Below are 16255 nucleotides of genomic sequence, written 5' to 3'. Positions count from 1 at the left end.
ATGGTCTACTGGTCACATGTGTTGAATTCCTCCGAGATCCATGCCTCATTCATTTTTAGAAATGTGAGGTAGTTAACACTGTGGTGAGCTAGGCGAGTACGCTTATCGGTCACAATCCCCCCTGCTGCGCTGAACGTCCTTTCGGACAGGACACTGGATGAGGGGCAAGCCAACAGTTCGATTGCAAATTGGGCAAGCTCTGGCCAGAGGTCAAGCCTGCCCACCCAGTAGTCTAGGGGTTCATCACTCCTCAGAGCGTCCACATCGGCCGTTAACCCAATGTAGTCGGACACCTGACGGTCTAGGCGTTCCCTGATGCTGGATCCGGATGACACCTGTCGATGGGTCGGCTGAAAGAATGACCTCATATCCGAAGTCACCAACACATCTTCAAACCGGCCTCTTCTTGCAGGCGCTGTTGGATTGGTACCCGCAAATCCTTCTCTGGGAGTGGGAATTGCTCCTCTGCCAGCGCACGCAAAAGCAGAATGCAGCATTTCTCGAAGCAAGGCCTGGAAGTGCTGCATTCTGACAGCCCTCTGCGACGGCGGTAACATTTCCGCCATTTTGTGTTTGTACCGGGGGTCTAAGTACGTTGCCACCCAGTACTGGTCCTTGACCCTCATGCTTTTTATACGGGGGTCCCTATTAAAACACTGGAGCATGAAGGCCCCCATTTGCACTAAAGTGGAAGCGGTGTGGTGGCCTGGCTCCTGCTCATCATCCAGGATAATGTCGTCCTCTTCATTCTCCTCTCCCCATCCTCGCACAACAGGGATCCCAGAAAGGTTTAAAGCATGCTCTTCTTGCTCCTGCTCATCCGCCCCGGCACCATCCTCCTCTGACTCCTCATCAGACTCCTGTTGTTGACTTGTCTCAGATAGAGTAGCCCCCCCTGGGAATTCATCCAGCATTGCGACTTCCTCATCTTCCCGCTCCTGCTCCTCCACAGCCTGATCAATGACACGACGCAATGCACGCTCCAGAAAGAAGGCATAAGGTACCATGTCACTGATGGCGCCATGGCTGCGACTGACCAGTTTGGTGATCTCCTCAAATGGCCGCAGAAGTCTGCATGTGTCGCGCATGAGCAGCCACTGGCGCGGTGAAAAAAAACCCAGCTCCCCAGAACCGTTTCTTTCGCAGAGTTCATACAGGTAGACGTTAACTGCACGTTTCTGCTGGAGCAGCCTATCAAGCATATAGAAGGTTGAGTTCCATCGCGTCGGGCAATCGCAAATAAGACGTCTGACCGGCAGATGGTGTCGCCGCTGAATGTCAGCAAGGCGAGCCATGGCCGTGTAAGATCTTCTGAAATGGGCCGAGATTTTCCTTGCCTGCCGCAAGATGTCCTGGACCCCAGGGTATTTGACAAGGAATCGCTGCACGACCAAGTTTAAGACGTGTGCCATGCACGGCACGTGCGTGATTTTGCCCTGTTTCAATGCGCTAAGCAGATTGGCACCGTTGTCACACACCACTTTACCAACTGTCAAATTGAGCGGTGTTAGCCACTCATCTGCCTGTGAACGCAAAGCTGAAAGGAGTGCCGGGCCAGTGTGGCTCTTTGCTTCCAGGCACAACAGACGCAGCACGGCATGGCAACGTCTCACCTGGCATGTGGAATAGGTTCTGGGGAGCTTGGGCGGTGCAGTGGAAGAGACGCTAGCAGCGGAAAAGGAGGAGGCAGCTGAGGAGGAGAGGGAGGAGGATGGAGTAGGAGGAGGAGAAGAAGAGTCAGGCCTGCATGCAATCCGTGGCGGTAAAACCAAATCTACACGGGTGCCACGGGTTACATGCTTGACGGCCGTCAGAAGGTTCACCCAGTGGGCAGTAAAACTGATATACCTTCCCTGCCCGTGTTTGCTAGACCACGTGTCTGTGGTCAGATGTATCTTGGCACCGACACTGTGTGCCAGAGATACATTCACTTGCCGCTGAACATGGCCATATAGCTCTGGGATGCCCTTCTCTGAGAAATACTTCCTTCCTGGGACCTTCCATTGTGGTGTTCCAATGGCCACAAATTTGCGAAAGGCCTCCGAGTCCACCAGTTTATATGGCAGTAGTTGGCGGGCTATGAGTTCTGACAAGCCAGCCGCCAACCGTTGGGCAAGAGGGTTATCCGGCATCATCATTTTTTTACGCTCAAACATTAGGCCCACGGAAGCCTGCCTTTTTGCAGAAAAATGTGAGCTTGGCGTGATGGAAGGTGGAGTGGAGGACAATTGTGAGGAGAGAGGAGAAGGAGAAGTAGAAGACGAGGCTGGACGGTGAGAGCCTGCAGTGTGGCTTTGTGTGTTCCGTTGCTCCCACTGGGCTCGGTGATGGCTGCTCATGTGCCTTCTTAAGGCGGTCGTCCCTAGGTGAGTATTGGGCTTACCGCGACTAACGCGTTGACTGCAAAGATTGCAGATGGCAACGCTATTGTCAGCAGCGGACACGTTAAAAAAAGCCCACACTGCGGAGCCATGTGCCGGTGTCCTGGGAGCGCCAGATGTGACCGTACATGGTCGATGACTCGCTCCTGATACATTTGCAGTCTGCTTTGTCCCTGCTGTGCAATGTAAGTCATTGCTGCTTCTCCTCCCTATCTGCTGGTCCATATCTCCCTCTGAACTCCCCTCCTCTTCCTCTCTTGTGGGCACCCACGTGACATCACTAGACACGTCATCATCAACGTCACCTTCCCCACCGCTATAAGTAGAGATCTCGGAGTAGGCAGCAACACCGGGGACCAACCTCCTCCTTGGGCTGATCTGGGTACTGGCGTCAGACTGCTGAGTAGCGCTTGTTGCTACCTCCTCTTCCTGATCCAATACCAAGAGTGGCTGCGCATCAGAAATGTCCTCTTGATATGGATCGGAAAATAATTCCAGTGACTCAAGCGGAAGGTATGTGGTGGTGGTGGTGGTGGTCGTGTTGTTGGTGGTAGTGTCTTTGGGGGTGCACATAGCAGAGAGTGAAGAAGAGGGTGCAGATCGAGAGGATGAGGAGGGTGCAGAAGAGTAAGGCTGAGCGAGCCACTCAACCAAGTCTGGTGCATCCTTTAAAGTAATTGAACGCACCTTCTGCAACTTCCCACTTTGGCTCAAGCCTGTTGCTCCTGCCCTACCCCTACCACCCCTGCGGAAGGGCCTGCCTCTTCCTCTGCATGTCATTTTTTAAATGACCCTGTGACAAAACTCTTAGTCCCTATACCGCTGAAGGACTGCTGCAGTATAGGTGAGCGGTCAGCAGTGGTGCACGTCAACCCTATCTATTGTGGACCTATAGCGGTCCTTACAGAACAGCAGACTGTACCGCACTCAAGCCTATGTACCGTAGCACCCTATACCAAGTTACCAGTCCTTATAAGAACTTTTGTGGACCAAGCAGGTTGTGTATTAGTGTTTAGCAGACTGTACGTCAGTCCCTATACCGCTGAAGGACTGCTGCAGTATAGGGCAGCGGTCAGCAGTGGTGCACGTCAACCCTATCTATTGTGGACCGATAGCGGTCCTTACAGAACAGCAGACTGTACCGCACTCAAGCCTATGTACCGTAGCACCCTATACCAAGTTACCAGTCCTTATAAGAACTTTTGTGGAACAAGCAGGTTGTGTGTTAGTGATTAGCAGACTGTACGTCAGTCCCTATACCGCTGAAGGACTGCTGCAGTATAGGTGAGCGGTCAGCAGTGGTGCACGTCAACCCTATCTATTGTGGACCGATAGCGGTCCTTACAGAACAGCAGACTGTACCGCACTCAAGCCTATGTACCGTAGCACCCTATACCAAGTTACCAGTCCTTATAAGAACTTTTGTGGACCAAGCAGGTTGTGTATTAGTGTTTAGCAGACTGTACGTCAGTCCCTATACCGCTGAAGGACTGCTGCAGTATAGGGCAGCGGTCAGCAGTGGTGCACGTCAACCCTATCTATTGTGGACCGATAGCGGTCCTTACAGAACAGCAGACTGTACCGCACTCAAGCCTATGTACCGTAGCACCCTATACCAAGTTACCAGTCCTTATAAGAACTTTTGTGGACCAAGCAGGTTGTGTATTAGTGTTTAGCAGACTGTACGTCAGTCCCTATACCGCTGAAGGACTGCTGCAGTATAGGTGAGCGGTCAGCAGTGGTGCACGTCAACCCTATCTATTGTGGACCTATAGCGGTCCTTACAGAACAGCAGACTGTACCGCACTCAAGCCTATGTACCGTAGCACCCTATACCAAGTTACCAGTCCTTATAAGAACTTTTGTGGAACAAGCAGGTTGTGTGTTAGTGATTAGCAGACTGTACGTCAGTCCCTATACCGCTGAAGGACTGCTGCAGTATAGGGCAGCGGTCAGCAGTGGTGCACGTCAACCCTATCTATTGTGGACCGATAGCGGTCCTTACAGAACAGCAGACTGTACCGCACTCAAGCCTATGTACCGTAGCACCCTATACCAAGTTACCAGTCCTTATAAGAACTTTTGTGGAACAAGTGAGTTGTGAATGTTTAGCAGACTGCAGCAGAAGGGCAGCAGTCAAGTATAATATCCTTTCTATATTTGGAAGAAAGAATATTATACATGTACAAGCCTATTACTGTACCACTGATACCAGTCCTGAAAAGAACCTTTGTGGAACTAATAATAACAGCAAGTCTTTAAAATTACCCTCACTGCCTGACAACACTGCTTCCTTCCTGTCCCTATACAAATTGGCAAAAAAAGAGAACGATTAGTGGTTACTGGAACAGCTCTTTTGTGGACCTTGATAGTAACAGCTAATGATGATGATGATGATGATGATGATGAAAGACTAATCTGGCTGTCCCTGTAGCATACACCGTCCTTTCCCTTTCTCTAAACTAACAAAAGACACTCAGGCTGCTGCAAGAATCAGCAGCACAGCAAACCTATCAACACCTAACACCTATACCAGTCCTGAAAAGAACTTTTGTGTACCAAATAGCTAGTGGTTTATCTCTCCCTACTCCACACAGGAACCTGTCCCTATCGTAACAGAAGAAAGAATGTAAAATGGCCACCGGATCGGGTGTATTTATAGGTTAGGGGGAATGTACAAGTGTCCATGTGCTGTCATGTCTCAATTGGCTGTCCTGTATCACATGATAAACGTGTCACCAAAGGTTAAAGTTCTTGTATACATTAAACACGTAAGTCCGCCGCGGCGAACGACGGAAAAAGGCGTTCGAACGTGCGGACCGCGAATGTCGGAAATTCGCCGCGAAACGACCGCCGGGCGAACCGTTCGGCCATCACTATTCACTAGATCCACTGTCATAACCAACGGTACATACCAAGGAAATTATATATATAAACGCCATATTGAAATACTGCATAAATCAATTTATTATAAAACCAAGTAAAATTACTCACAAACAGACGGCAATAAAAGCATTTAAAATCACTCTACCAATACTCCGGGCGAGTATGATGATGTCACCACTATTCAGAAGACGTTTCCCCAGGAATATGTTTCTTAGAACTAAATGTACGTGGGATGGCGAATAGTGGTGATGTCATTATAATATGCAAAATTCCAAATTAACACTATGTTTTAAAAAGTCCCCCCCCCCCACTACCTCTACTGCCTAACTTGTGTAATAAAGAAGTGTTTTTTTTAGTCCACGCTGCCCTGGTCACGTCAACCGCAGCTCCGGCTCCCTTGTGTCAGTCAGCTGCTGCTGCAGGTAGCAGCAACAACAACTGGGACATCGCAGCCTACCAGTAAAATCACAGTTCCTGGATTTCCCAGCAATTGTCAACCACTCCCTCCTCTCCCCTGCGGCCACCAATTACTGACAAAGTGGATAGCGTGGCTGGATTTGAGCAGACATAAAATAGTAAGTATACCCAACTTTTTTACACATGGTGGGTGGTATAGGTAACTGCAAGGGGGAGGAACATTTTTAAGACTAGGTCCAGGTCCACACTCATCCCTCCAGCGGTCACAGCAGTATTCACCCTCGATCGGATGATCAAGGAACACATACATGCCGCAAGATGCAGTAGGGAGCAAAGGAGAGGGGATTATTGCAGTGCCACGAACAACTCAATACAGTGTGTTTAGGATAGAAAAAGCAAATTTTATTACAATAGTTTAAAAGCCAATAATGTAGTATATTGAATCACATATAACAAGGGAGCATATTAAAGTGTTCTGTTGACCAGAAGGAAGATGGTAAATTATAACAGCAGGTCAAGTCTTCCCTACTAGTTTTTCGCCAAGACATTGGCTTCATCAGGAGTATAGAATATAACAGAAAACAATTATTGCTCCTGAAAGCCCAGCCGGGAAAGGTAGATGCGGTCCACTGTCACAGGGGAGAAACCCCACACTGCCAGATTATGGCTGCAGTGGGCTAAAAGGAGGCCTCATAAAACCAAAAACATAAAAGTAGTTTCGTAGAAAGGGGCGCTGTTGAAACCAGTTGTGTAATTAATCCAGAAGGAACAAATATGCTGATTGATTGACAAGAAATTGATCTGCAATCTGGAATCAGTATGATACAGTCCAGGGCTTCAACAAGCTTGAACAGGTGGTAAACACCAGCAGGAAACAGTAATTGAAAGAAGGGCCATATGTGAATAGCCAAAGATATCCAAGCAAACAGCATACATAAACCTCAGATAGAAAAGTCCAGTGTGACAGCGCCCCAGTAAGCTTCTATCTGAGGTTTAAGACTTGAGTTTGGGAGTTTTTGGTGGTTTTTTTTTTCCAAAGTTCCTAAACGCAAATCCATTAAAGCCTATGTGTCCATGTACACATAGGCTTTTAGCAGAGTTTAGGTGCTACAGCATTTAGGTGAACTTAAACCTCCTTTAACCCCCCTCTTTTGAACACAGAAGAATCACGTTCAGGATAGGAAGGTTCTGACTGCGGGAACTTGAGGCAATTTCGGCGCATCCTGTGTTTTTTCCCATGGCCGCGGTAAATGTAGTCCAAGTGTACATTAAGCCTAACACAAAAAAAATTCACCTTTTTTCAGCTTTTGTCCTGCGGTCAAGTGACTACACATATGCCCTGTACACACGGTCGGACTTTCCGACTGAAAATGTGTGATTGGATCGTGTTGTCGGAAAATCCGATCGTGTGTGGGCTCCATCTAACTTTTTCCGTCTGAATTTCCGACACACAAAGTTTGAGAGCTGGATATAAGATTTTCCAACAACAAAATCCGATTGTTTAAATTCCGATCCGATGTGTAGACAATTCCGACGGACAAAGCGCCACGCATGCTCAGAATAAATTGTGAGACGAAAGCTATTGGCTACTGGCCCATTTATAGTCCCGTGCTGTACGTCACCGCAGGGCGGGAGGGCACAGCCAAAACACAGACTTTGGGAGATACATGCATATCTGTATCACATACAAAAGGTATTTCATCCCCTGATGATTTTGTACGTTTGCCTACTGACAATAAAATTATTACGCTATAATTTTAATGGTAGGTTTATTTTTACAGTGAGAGACAGAATAACAACAAAAAAATCCAGAAAAACGCATTTCAGAAAAGTTATTAATTGATTTGCATTTTAATGAGTAAAATAAATATTTGATACCTTCACAAAACAACATAACTTAGTACTTGGTGGCAAAACCCTTGTTGGCAATCACAGAGGTCAGACGTTTGTTGTAGTTGCCCACCAGGTTTGCACACATCTCAGAAAGGATTTTGTCCCACTCCTCTTTGCAGATCCTCTCCAAGTCATTAAGGTTTTGAGGCTGACATTTGGTAACTCAAACTTTCAGCTCCCTTTACATATTTTCTATGGGATTAAGGTCTGAAGACTGGCTAGGCCACTTCAGGTCCTTAATGTGCTTCTTCTTGAGCCACTCCTTTGTTGCCTTGGCTGTGTGTTTTGGGTTATTGTCATCCTGGAATACCCATCCACGACCCATTTTCAATGCCCTGGCTGAGGGAAAGAGGTTCTCACCCAAGATTTGACGCTACATGGCCCCGTCCATTGTCCCTTTGATGCAGTGAAGTTGTCCTGTCCCCTTAGCAGAAAAAACACCCCCAAAGCATAATGTTTCCACCTCCATGTTTGACAGTGGGGATGGTGTTCTTGGGGTCATAGGCAGCATTCTTCCTCCAAACACAGCGAGTTGAGTCAATGCCAAAATACTTGATTTTGGTTTCATCTGACCACAACACCTTCACCCAGTTCTCCTCTGAATCATTCAGATGTTCATTAGCAAACTTCAACCTGGCCTGTGCTTTCTTGAGGAGGGGGACCTTACAGGTGCTGCCAGATTTCAGTCCTTCATGGTGTAGTATGTTACCGATTGTTTTCTTGGTCCCAGCTGCCTTTAGATCATTGGCAAGATTCTCCTGTGTAGTTCCGGGCTGATTCCTCACCGTTCTCATGATCATTGAAACTCCATGAGATGAGATCTTGCATTGAGCCCCAGACCCAGGGAGATTGACAGTTATTTTGCGTTTCTTCCATTTGCAAATAATCGCACCAACTGTTGTCAACCTCTCACCAAGCTGCTTGGTGATGGTCTTGTAGCCCATTGCAGCCTTGTGTAGGTCTACAATCTTGTCTCTGACATCCTTGGACAGGTCTTTGGCCATGGTGGAGAGATTGGAATCTGATTGATTGATTGCTTCTGTGAACAGGTGTCTTTTATAAAGGTAACAAGCTGAGATTAAGAGCACTCCCTTTAACAGAGTGTTCCTAATCTCAGCTCATTACCTGTATAGAAGACATCTGGGAGCCAAAAGTCTTGCTGATTGATAGGGGATCAAATACTTTTTTCACTCATTAAAAAGAAAATCAATGTATAACTTTTTTGAAATGTGGTTTTCTGGATATTTTTTGTTGTTATACTGTCTCTCACTGTTAAAATAATAATTTTACCGAAGAACAGCACCACACCTATCTTTCGTCATTTAACATTGCATTTACATTCCACTTAAGTGGTTGTGCTGGTAGGGGCAGCAGTTCTCTTCTTCTGCTTTTTCATTTAATTCCATATGCGCTGGGCCACCAACATATTTTTACACTGTTAACCACTTAAGCCCCGGACCAATTTGCAGCCAAAGGACCAGGCCCCTTTTTGCGATTCGGCACTGCGTCGCTTTAACTGACAATTGTGTGGACGTGCGACGTGGCTCCCAAACAAAATTGGCATCCTTTTTTCCCCACAAATAGAGCTTTCTTTTAGTGGTGTTTGATCACCTCTGCGTTTTTTATTTTTTGCGCTTTAAACAAAAATAGAGCGACAATTTTGAAAAAAATTCAATATATTTTACTTTTTCCTATAATAAATATCCCCCCAAAAATATAAAAAAAAAATTTTTTTTCCTCAGTTTAGGCTAATATGTATTCTTCTACATATTTTTGGTAAAAAAAAATCACAATTAGCGATTATTGATTGGTTTGCACAAAAGTTATAGCGTTTACAAAATAGGGGATAGTTTTATAGCATTTTATTAATATTTTTTTTTTTACTAGTAATGACGGCGATCAGCGATTTTTATTGTGACTGCTACATTATGGTGGACACATGGGACATTTTTGACACATTTTTGGGACCATTGTCATTTATACAGCAATCAGTGCTATTTAAATGCACTGATTCCTGTGTAAATGGCACTGGCAGTGAAGGAGGGCAGGGAGGGGTTATGTGTGACGTGTGTGTTTTTTTTACTGTTGGGGGGGCATGGCTTGGCATGTGACGTCACTGATTGTCTTTCCCTATAACAGGGAACAGACGATCGGTGACAGCCACACTAGGAAGCATGGGGAGAGGTTTGTTTACACATACCTCTCTCCTTGTTCTTCAGCTCTGTGAACCGATCGCGGGACACCAGCGGCAATCGGGTCCGCGGGTCCCGCGGGCACGATCACGGAGTTCAGGACCGGTTCGCGAGAGAGCGCCACCAGCTGAGCACTTAAAGAGCCACGTACAGGTACGTGATTGTGCCCAGCCGTGCCATTCTGCCGACGTAAATGTGCAGGAGGCAGTCTTTAAGCGGTTAAAATAAACCTACCATTAAAATTTTAGACTGATCATTTCTTTATCAGTGGGCAAAACCAGCAGGGAATAAAATACTTTTTTCCCTCACTGTAGCAGTGGTCCCAGGCATGGATCTGCTTCAGTGCTTGGAATGGTCAGTTTGATTGAGGAACCACACGGAATTGGCAGGATCTCCAGATATACAGCAACAAAAGACAAAACACAATTTTACAGGTTAAACCTTTCAAGAACTATAGGTATAAGCAGTAATGTAACTAACTGAGTTAAAGTAAACGGTGTTACTTAACGCTGTTACTTTAGAGGGTAATGAGTAATTTAACTGATTACTCTACCCCTCATGGTAACGCCGTTCCCATTACTTGGGTGGCGTTACCGCAATTACAAATACTGCCGCTAGGGGCGCAACAAAGCGTCACCCGCCGCAATCCGCGGAGTGCTCTGCGGCCTCGGCCTTAGGAAAGCCTAGCTCCGGAGTGGCGGCCATCTTGGTGCACCCGTCGGCCATTTACAATGTGACTGCTCCATCAAATGACAGAGCGATCACTTGTAAACAAACCGGTGTCATGATGACGCCGGTTCCTCTCTCCCCTCTGTGTACAGATCTGTACAGTGGAGGGGAGAGATCGGATGGCAGCAGCGCTGTGGGCTGGATCTGTAGTGCCTACAGCGCTGCTCTGTGACAATTGCAGTCACAGCCATCCCTCCATACCCTGCCAATACTCTGCAATACCCTACCAATACTCTGCAATACTCTGCCAATACCCTGCCAATACCCAGACAATACTCTGCAATACCCAGACAATACTCTGCAATACCCAGACAATACTCTGCAATACCCTGACAATACTCTGCAATACCCTGACAATACTCTGCCATACCCAGCCAATACTCTGCCATACCCAGCCAATACTCTGCCATACCCAGCCATACTCTGCCATACCCAGCCATACTCTACCATACTCTGCCATACTCTGCCATACTCGGTAATACCCAGCCATACTCTGCCATACTCTGCAATACTCTGTAATACCCAGCCATACTCTGCAATACTCTGCAATACTGGGTAATACCAAGCCATACTCGGCAATACCCAGCCGTACCCAGCCATGCTCAGCCGTACCCAGCCATACTCAGCCAATATTACAGTGGGGGAGTTGACGTGGATATTACAGTGTGGGAAATGTATATTACAGTGGGGGGGAGATTGTGGATATTACAGTGAGGGAGATGTATATTACAGTGGGGGAGATTGTGGATATTACAGAGGGGACTATATGGTGGTGGAATTTTCACAGGTTTTTGCAAATTCAATTATTATTTGCTGATCCGAAAAATTATCCGATCTATGACTCTGATCCGAGGAACGATCTGATCCGTGAGTTTGGGGGGGGGGGGCAGATGTACAGAGGGGAAACAGATATATGTGTGTGGGGGGGATGACAGACATGTAGTGGGGTACAGAGGGGGAACAGATATATGTGTGAGGGGGAACAGACATGCGGGGGGGTACAGAGGGGAAATACACGTGCAGGGGGGTAGAGAGGGGAAATACACGTGCAGGGGGGAACGTGCCCCTTGCTTGCAGTAATACTAGACCCGCCCCTTAGAATATTTAAAAAAAAGTCACAGTTACTTTGCTGAGTAACTAATTACTTTTCCAATGTAGTAACTAACTACAGTTACTGTAGTTAGTTACTAACGCAATTACTTTTTGGGAGAAGTAATTTGTAACTTAACTAATGACTTTTTTAAAGTAAGATGAGCAACACTGGATATAAGCCAACACATTTAAGAAATCATAAGTTTTGGGGTAACATACGCTTTAATCCAGATATAGCTGGATTAGTTATAGTAGTTATAGTACAATAACAAAAATATAGAAGAGCATGCAAGTAAAATGTCAAGGTTACAGAAAAAATACTTGAAAATAAACACTACAGTAGTAGCTCAAAATATATGTTCATCGAAAATACACTATACGTTCTCTTTAAATATTAAATCCGATAGAAGTGTATTGGTAAGGTCTGTTTATTTGTTGCTATTTTATCTTATCTCATCCGTTCTTATCTTATCTTGTTTAACTTGCTCATTCAGCAAATTATCTTATAGGCAAAAGTTTACTTCTGCATTAAGAATTTTAAAGTACTTTTGCAGTCAAATTTAAGAAAACTCCACTGTATTGTATGTTAGATAGAAGTTCCCATCTACACAGGTTAACTTTTCAATGTTTTAGACAGCAAACATCTGAAAAAGTTCAGAGTAAACCCTAGACAGCAAACATATCTGAAAAAAGTTCAGAGTAAAGCCTGGTAAACATGGGACTTTTGGTCCTTACAGATCTTCTCTAAGGCTGCTTTCACACTGGGGCGGTGTTCAGGCGTTACAGCGCTAAAAATAGCGCCTGTGTAACGCCTGAAAAAAACCGTCCCCTTTAACTCCAGTGTGAAAGCCGGAGGGCTTTCACACTGGAGCGATGCGCTGGCAGGACGGTGAAAAAAGTCCTGCTAGCCGCATCTTTGCAGCGGTGAAGGAGCGGTGTATTCACCGCTCCTATACCGCTCCTACCCATTGAAATCAATGGGACAGCGCGGCAATACCGCCGGCAAAGCGCCGCTGCAGCGGCGCTTTGCGGGCGGGTTTAACCCCTTTTCGGCCGCTAGCGGGGGTTAAAACCACCCCGCTAGCGCCCGCACACCGCCGCTAAAACGACGGTAAAGCGCCGGTAAAATGCTGACTATGACCCTAAGAACACCATCCCTGCAGTCAAGCACGGAGGTGGAAACATTACGTTTTGGGACTGTTTCTCTGCTAAAGGTACAGACCGACTTTGCCGCATGGGGGGGGGGGGATCAATTGACTGGGCCATGTATTGCAAAATATTGGATGAGAACCTTTTTCCCTCAGCCAGAACACTGAAGATGGGTCATGGATGGGTCTTCCAGCATGACAATGACCCAAAACATACCGCCAAGGCAACAAATGAGTGGCTGAAGAAGAAGCATATTAAGGTCATGGAGTGGCCTAGCCAGTCTCCAGACCTTAATCCTATAGAAAATGTATGGAGGGAGCTAAAATTTCGAGTTGCCAAGTGATAGCCAAGAAACCCTAAGCCCTTGCACACATGGTCGGACATTCCGACAACAAAATCCGTCGAATTTTGTCAGACGGATTTTGTCCAAAACTTGTGTTGCATACACACAGTTGGACAAAGTTGTCGGAAAATCCGATCGTACGTTACGTGATGACGTTATTTCATTACGACGGGACTACGTTCAGGCTTGTAGCCAAAAGCTTTGGTCTAGGAATTTGATCTGAGCGTGCGTGTCACTTTGTCTGATCGGAATTCTCTACACACAATCGGACGAAGTCCGATCGGATCATGTTGTCGGAAAGTTTTATAGCCCAGCTCTAAAACTTTGTCCGTCGGATATTCCGACGGAAACATTCCAATGGAGCACACACACAGCCGGATTATCTGACAACACGGTCCGATCGGACATTTTCCGTCGGAATGTCTGACCATGTGTACAAGGGCTAAGGATTTAGAAAAGATCTGTAAAGAAAAGGGGACCAAAATCCCTCCTGAGATGTGTGAAAACCTGGTGACCAACTACAAGAAACGGTTTACCTCTTTGCTTGCCAGTAAGGGTTTCTCCACCAAGTACTAAGTCATGTTTTACTTGGGGAAATGCTTATTTCACTCACTGAACTGAAACTTATTTTATAGCATTTGTTTTATGTGCTTTTTTCTGGATTGTTGGTTGATATTCTGCCTCTATCATATAAAATACACCTATGATAAAAATTATAGACCCTCCATTTCTGTGTATGTGGGCAAACTTACAAAAACTGCAGGGGATCAAATACTTATATATATATACCCCCCCCCCGGGGTGTGCCTCAGCCTATTTTTTCTATTTTTAACAGGTTTTTTGCAGATATCACAGAGACACAACAAAATGCTTCCAATTGTATATCCAAGAGGCAAAATGGGGCAAAGAAGGAGTAGGTAATTTATACATACACTGTATTGAGCCTTAAAGTTGTCTCTAAACATAAGGTGATGGTCAGATAATCAAATGCCATTGCTCTTTTTTAACAACAGTGAAATAAACATGTCTGTTTGTATCACCCAAGCATCCCTGTTTTTGCAATGAGCGGAATCGCATGGCTCTGTCCTTTAAGTTGGCCATACACTGATCAAAATGTATGATTGTGTGGCCTCCCCTGCTCAACATAAGTCGATCATTTAATTAACTTCTGTTGATGGGATATGTTGGAAAGTTTTCAGGCAATCGGAATCTATAGTCAATCACCAGCAACCACTGATCAGTGGAATCGTAGACATATTAAATAGGTGTAATTGCAAAGTGTATGATTTTTCTCGAACTAGAACCACATTCATTTGTGCAAAAAAATGTTTCCATTTTGTTACTTCGAATTTCCCTGTCACTACAGTCAACAATTAATATGACCCCACTAACCATTAAAAAATGAAACAAATGTTATAAAACACAGTGGACCAACACTAGCAGGTGACATTGCTCCCCAAATCATCACCGACTGTGGAAACTTCACACTGGAACTCATGCAACGTGGATTCTGTGTCTGCACTCTTCCTCCAGACTCTTGGTCCTTGATATAGAAATGAGATGCAACATTTTTCACAGTTAGTGACGATTTGAGGGAGCCATGTCATCTGCTGGTATTGGTGCACTGTGTTTTATTGAACCCAAACTCAGTACAGCCCTTTACCAGAAAATTCTAGAGCACTACATGCTTTCTTCTGCTGACCAGCTTTATGGAGATGCTGATTTCAATTTCCAGCAGGATTTGGCACCTGTCCACACTGCGAAAAGTACCAATATCTGTTTTAATGATCATGGTATCACTTTGCTTGATTGGCCAGCAAACTCACCTGACCTAAACCCCATAGAGGATCTGAGGGGGATTTTCCAGAGGAAGATGAGAGACACCAGATCCAACAATGCAGATGAGCTGAAAAACGTTATCAAAGGAAACTGGGCTTCCATAACACCTCAGCAGTGCCACAGGCTGAACGCCTCCAAGCCACGCCGCATTGATGCAGTAATTCATGCAAAAGGAGCCCCAACCAAGTATTGAGTGCATACTTTACTGTGCATGGACATACTTTTCAGTAAGCCAACATTTTTGCATTCAAAATATTTTTTCTTATTGGTCTTATGTAATATTCTAATTTTCTGAGATACTGAATTTTCTGTTTTCACTAGCTTTGGCCATAATCATCAAATTTAAAAGTAAGAAATGCTTGAAATATATTACTCTGTGTGTAACTCATCTATATAAAATATATAAGTTTCACTTTTTGAATTGAATTACTGAAATAAATTAACTTTGATGATATTGTAATTTTATGAGATGCATCTGTATATTTTAAACCTCAGCTTTGACCAATTTTGGATAGAGTAGGGAAGATTTTTTAAGTTTGTAAACTTTTTATTAATGTCCACTATGAGGAGAATTTGTGTTACATTTTAGTTGTCTCCATAGGTGATGTCTCTTCCTCTTTAACCTGCCACCTGTAACATGGGGAGGAAATGAGGGAAATCTCCATCATTGGGATTTAGACAGCAGTAACATTTTTACAGATATCCTAAACCTTCCTCAGTCTATAAGAAAAAAAAATTTTGCTTGGATCGAACATTAAAGAGAGACTCATTCCATTCATGTACAATTTTGCACTCACCTCAAATTATCTTCTAATCTTTTATTATCGACTTCTTTCATGAACTCTCTGATAAAGTTTTCATCTAAATCCTGAGAAATATCTTTGGCCCAGGATGGAGTTTTTGAAATACCAAAGTGACCAATGAGTAATCCAATGGCCAGTATTACAGCTCCACCAACTATACCACCTAGGATCTTCCACAGGCTCATGGTTCTTTGATGATCCAAGGTAACTAAGGAAAGAACGTCTTTAGTGTTCAGGACACTTTATATAAGTACAATCTCACTGTGACCTTGTGTCCTGATCCGCCTCTAGATTATGGAGTATGGTTTTCAGCACCTTCTATAACAGGCATGTTACAAATTATCAATACTGAGCTATAAAACATTTTTGTCAGTCTTAATGACCAAAATCTGTCCTTTGGCCCATTGTAAGGTCTGGTAGAATAGGATACACTTATCACAGTATTTATTGTAAGAGATTGTTAATTTTTATTAGATATATCTTTGAACCTGACAAAATTCTGTAGAGGTTACACAGTGCAGCACTTAACAA

General features: G+C 44.8%; 1 protein-coding gene across 1 annotated transcript in view; it reads right to left on the bottom strand.

Moving 5' to 3' along the window:
• The window catches only part of NAALADL1 (N-acetylated alpha-linked acidic dipeptidase like 1), a 97764-nt gene extending 81806 nt beyond the window's left edge, over window positions 1–15958 (bottom strand). Inside the window, exon 1 of the mRNA XM_077459409.1 lies at window positions 15719–15958. Coding sequence (XP_077315535.1) covers window positions 15719–15909 — 191 coding nt within the window. The 5' untranslated portion in view covers window positions 15910–15958. The remainder of the gene's footprint in view (window positions 1–15718) is intronic.
• Window positions 15959–16255: the final 297 nt, after the last annotated feature.

Source organism: Lithobates pipiens, unplaced genomic scaffold, assembly GCF_037356315.1.
Source record: "Lithobates pipiens isolate NorthernLeopardFrog02 unplaced genomic scaffold, aLitPip1_a1.2 Scaffold_10, whole genome shotgun sequence".
NCBI lineage: Eukaryota > Metazoa > Chordata > Amphibia > Anura > Ranidae > Lithobates > Lithobates pipiens.
The sequence above is the reverse complement of the archived record's forward strand: the minus strand, read 5'-3'. Positions and strand labels throughout refer to the sequence as shown.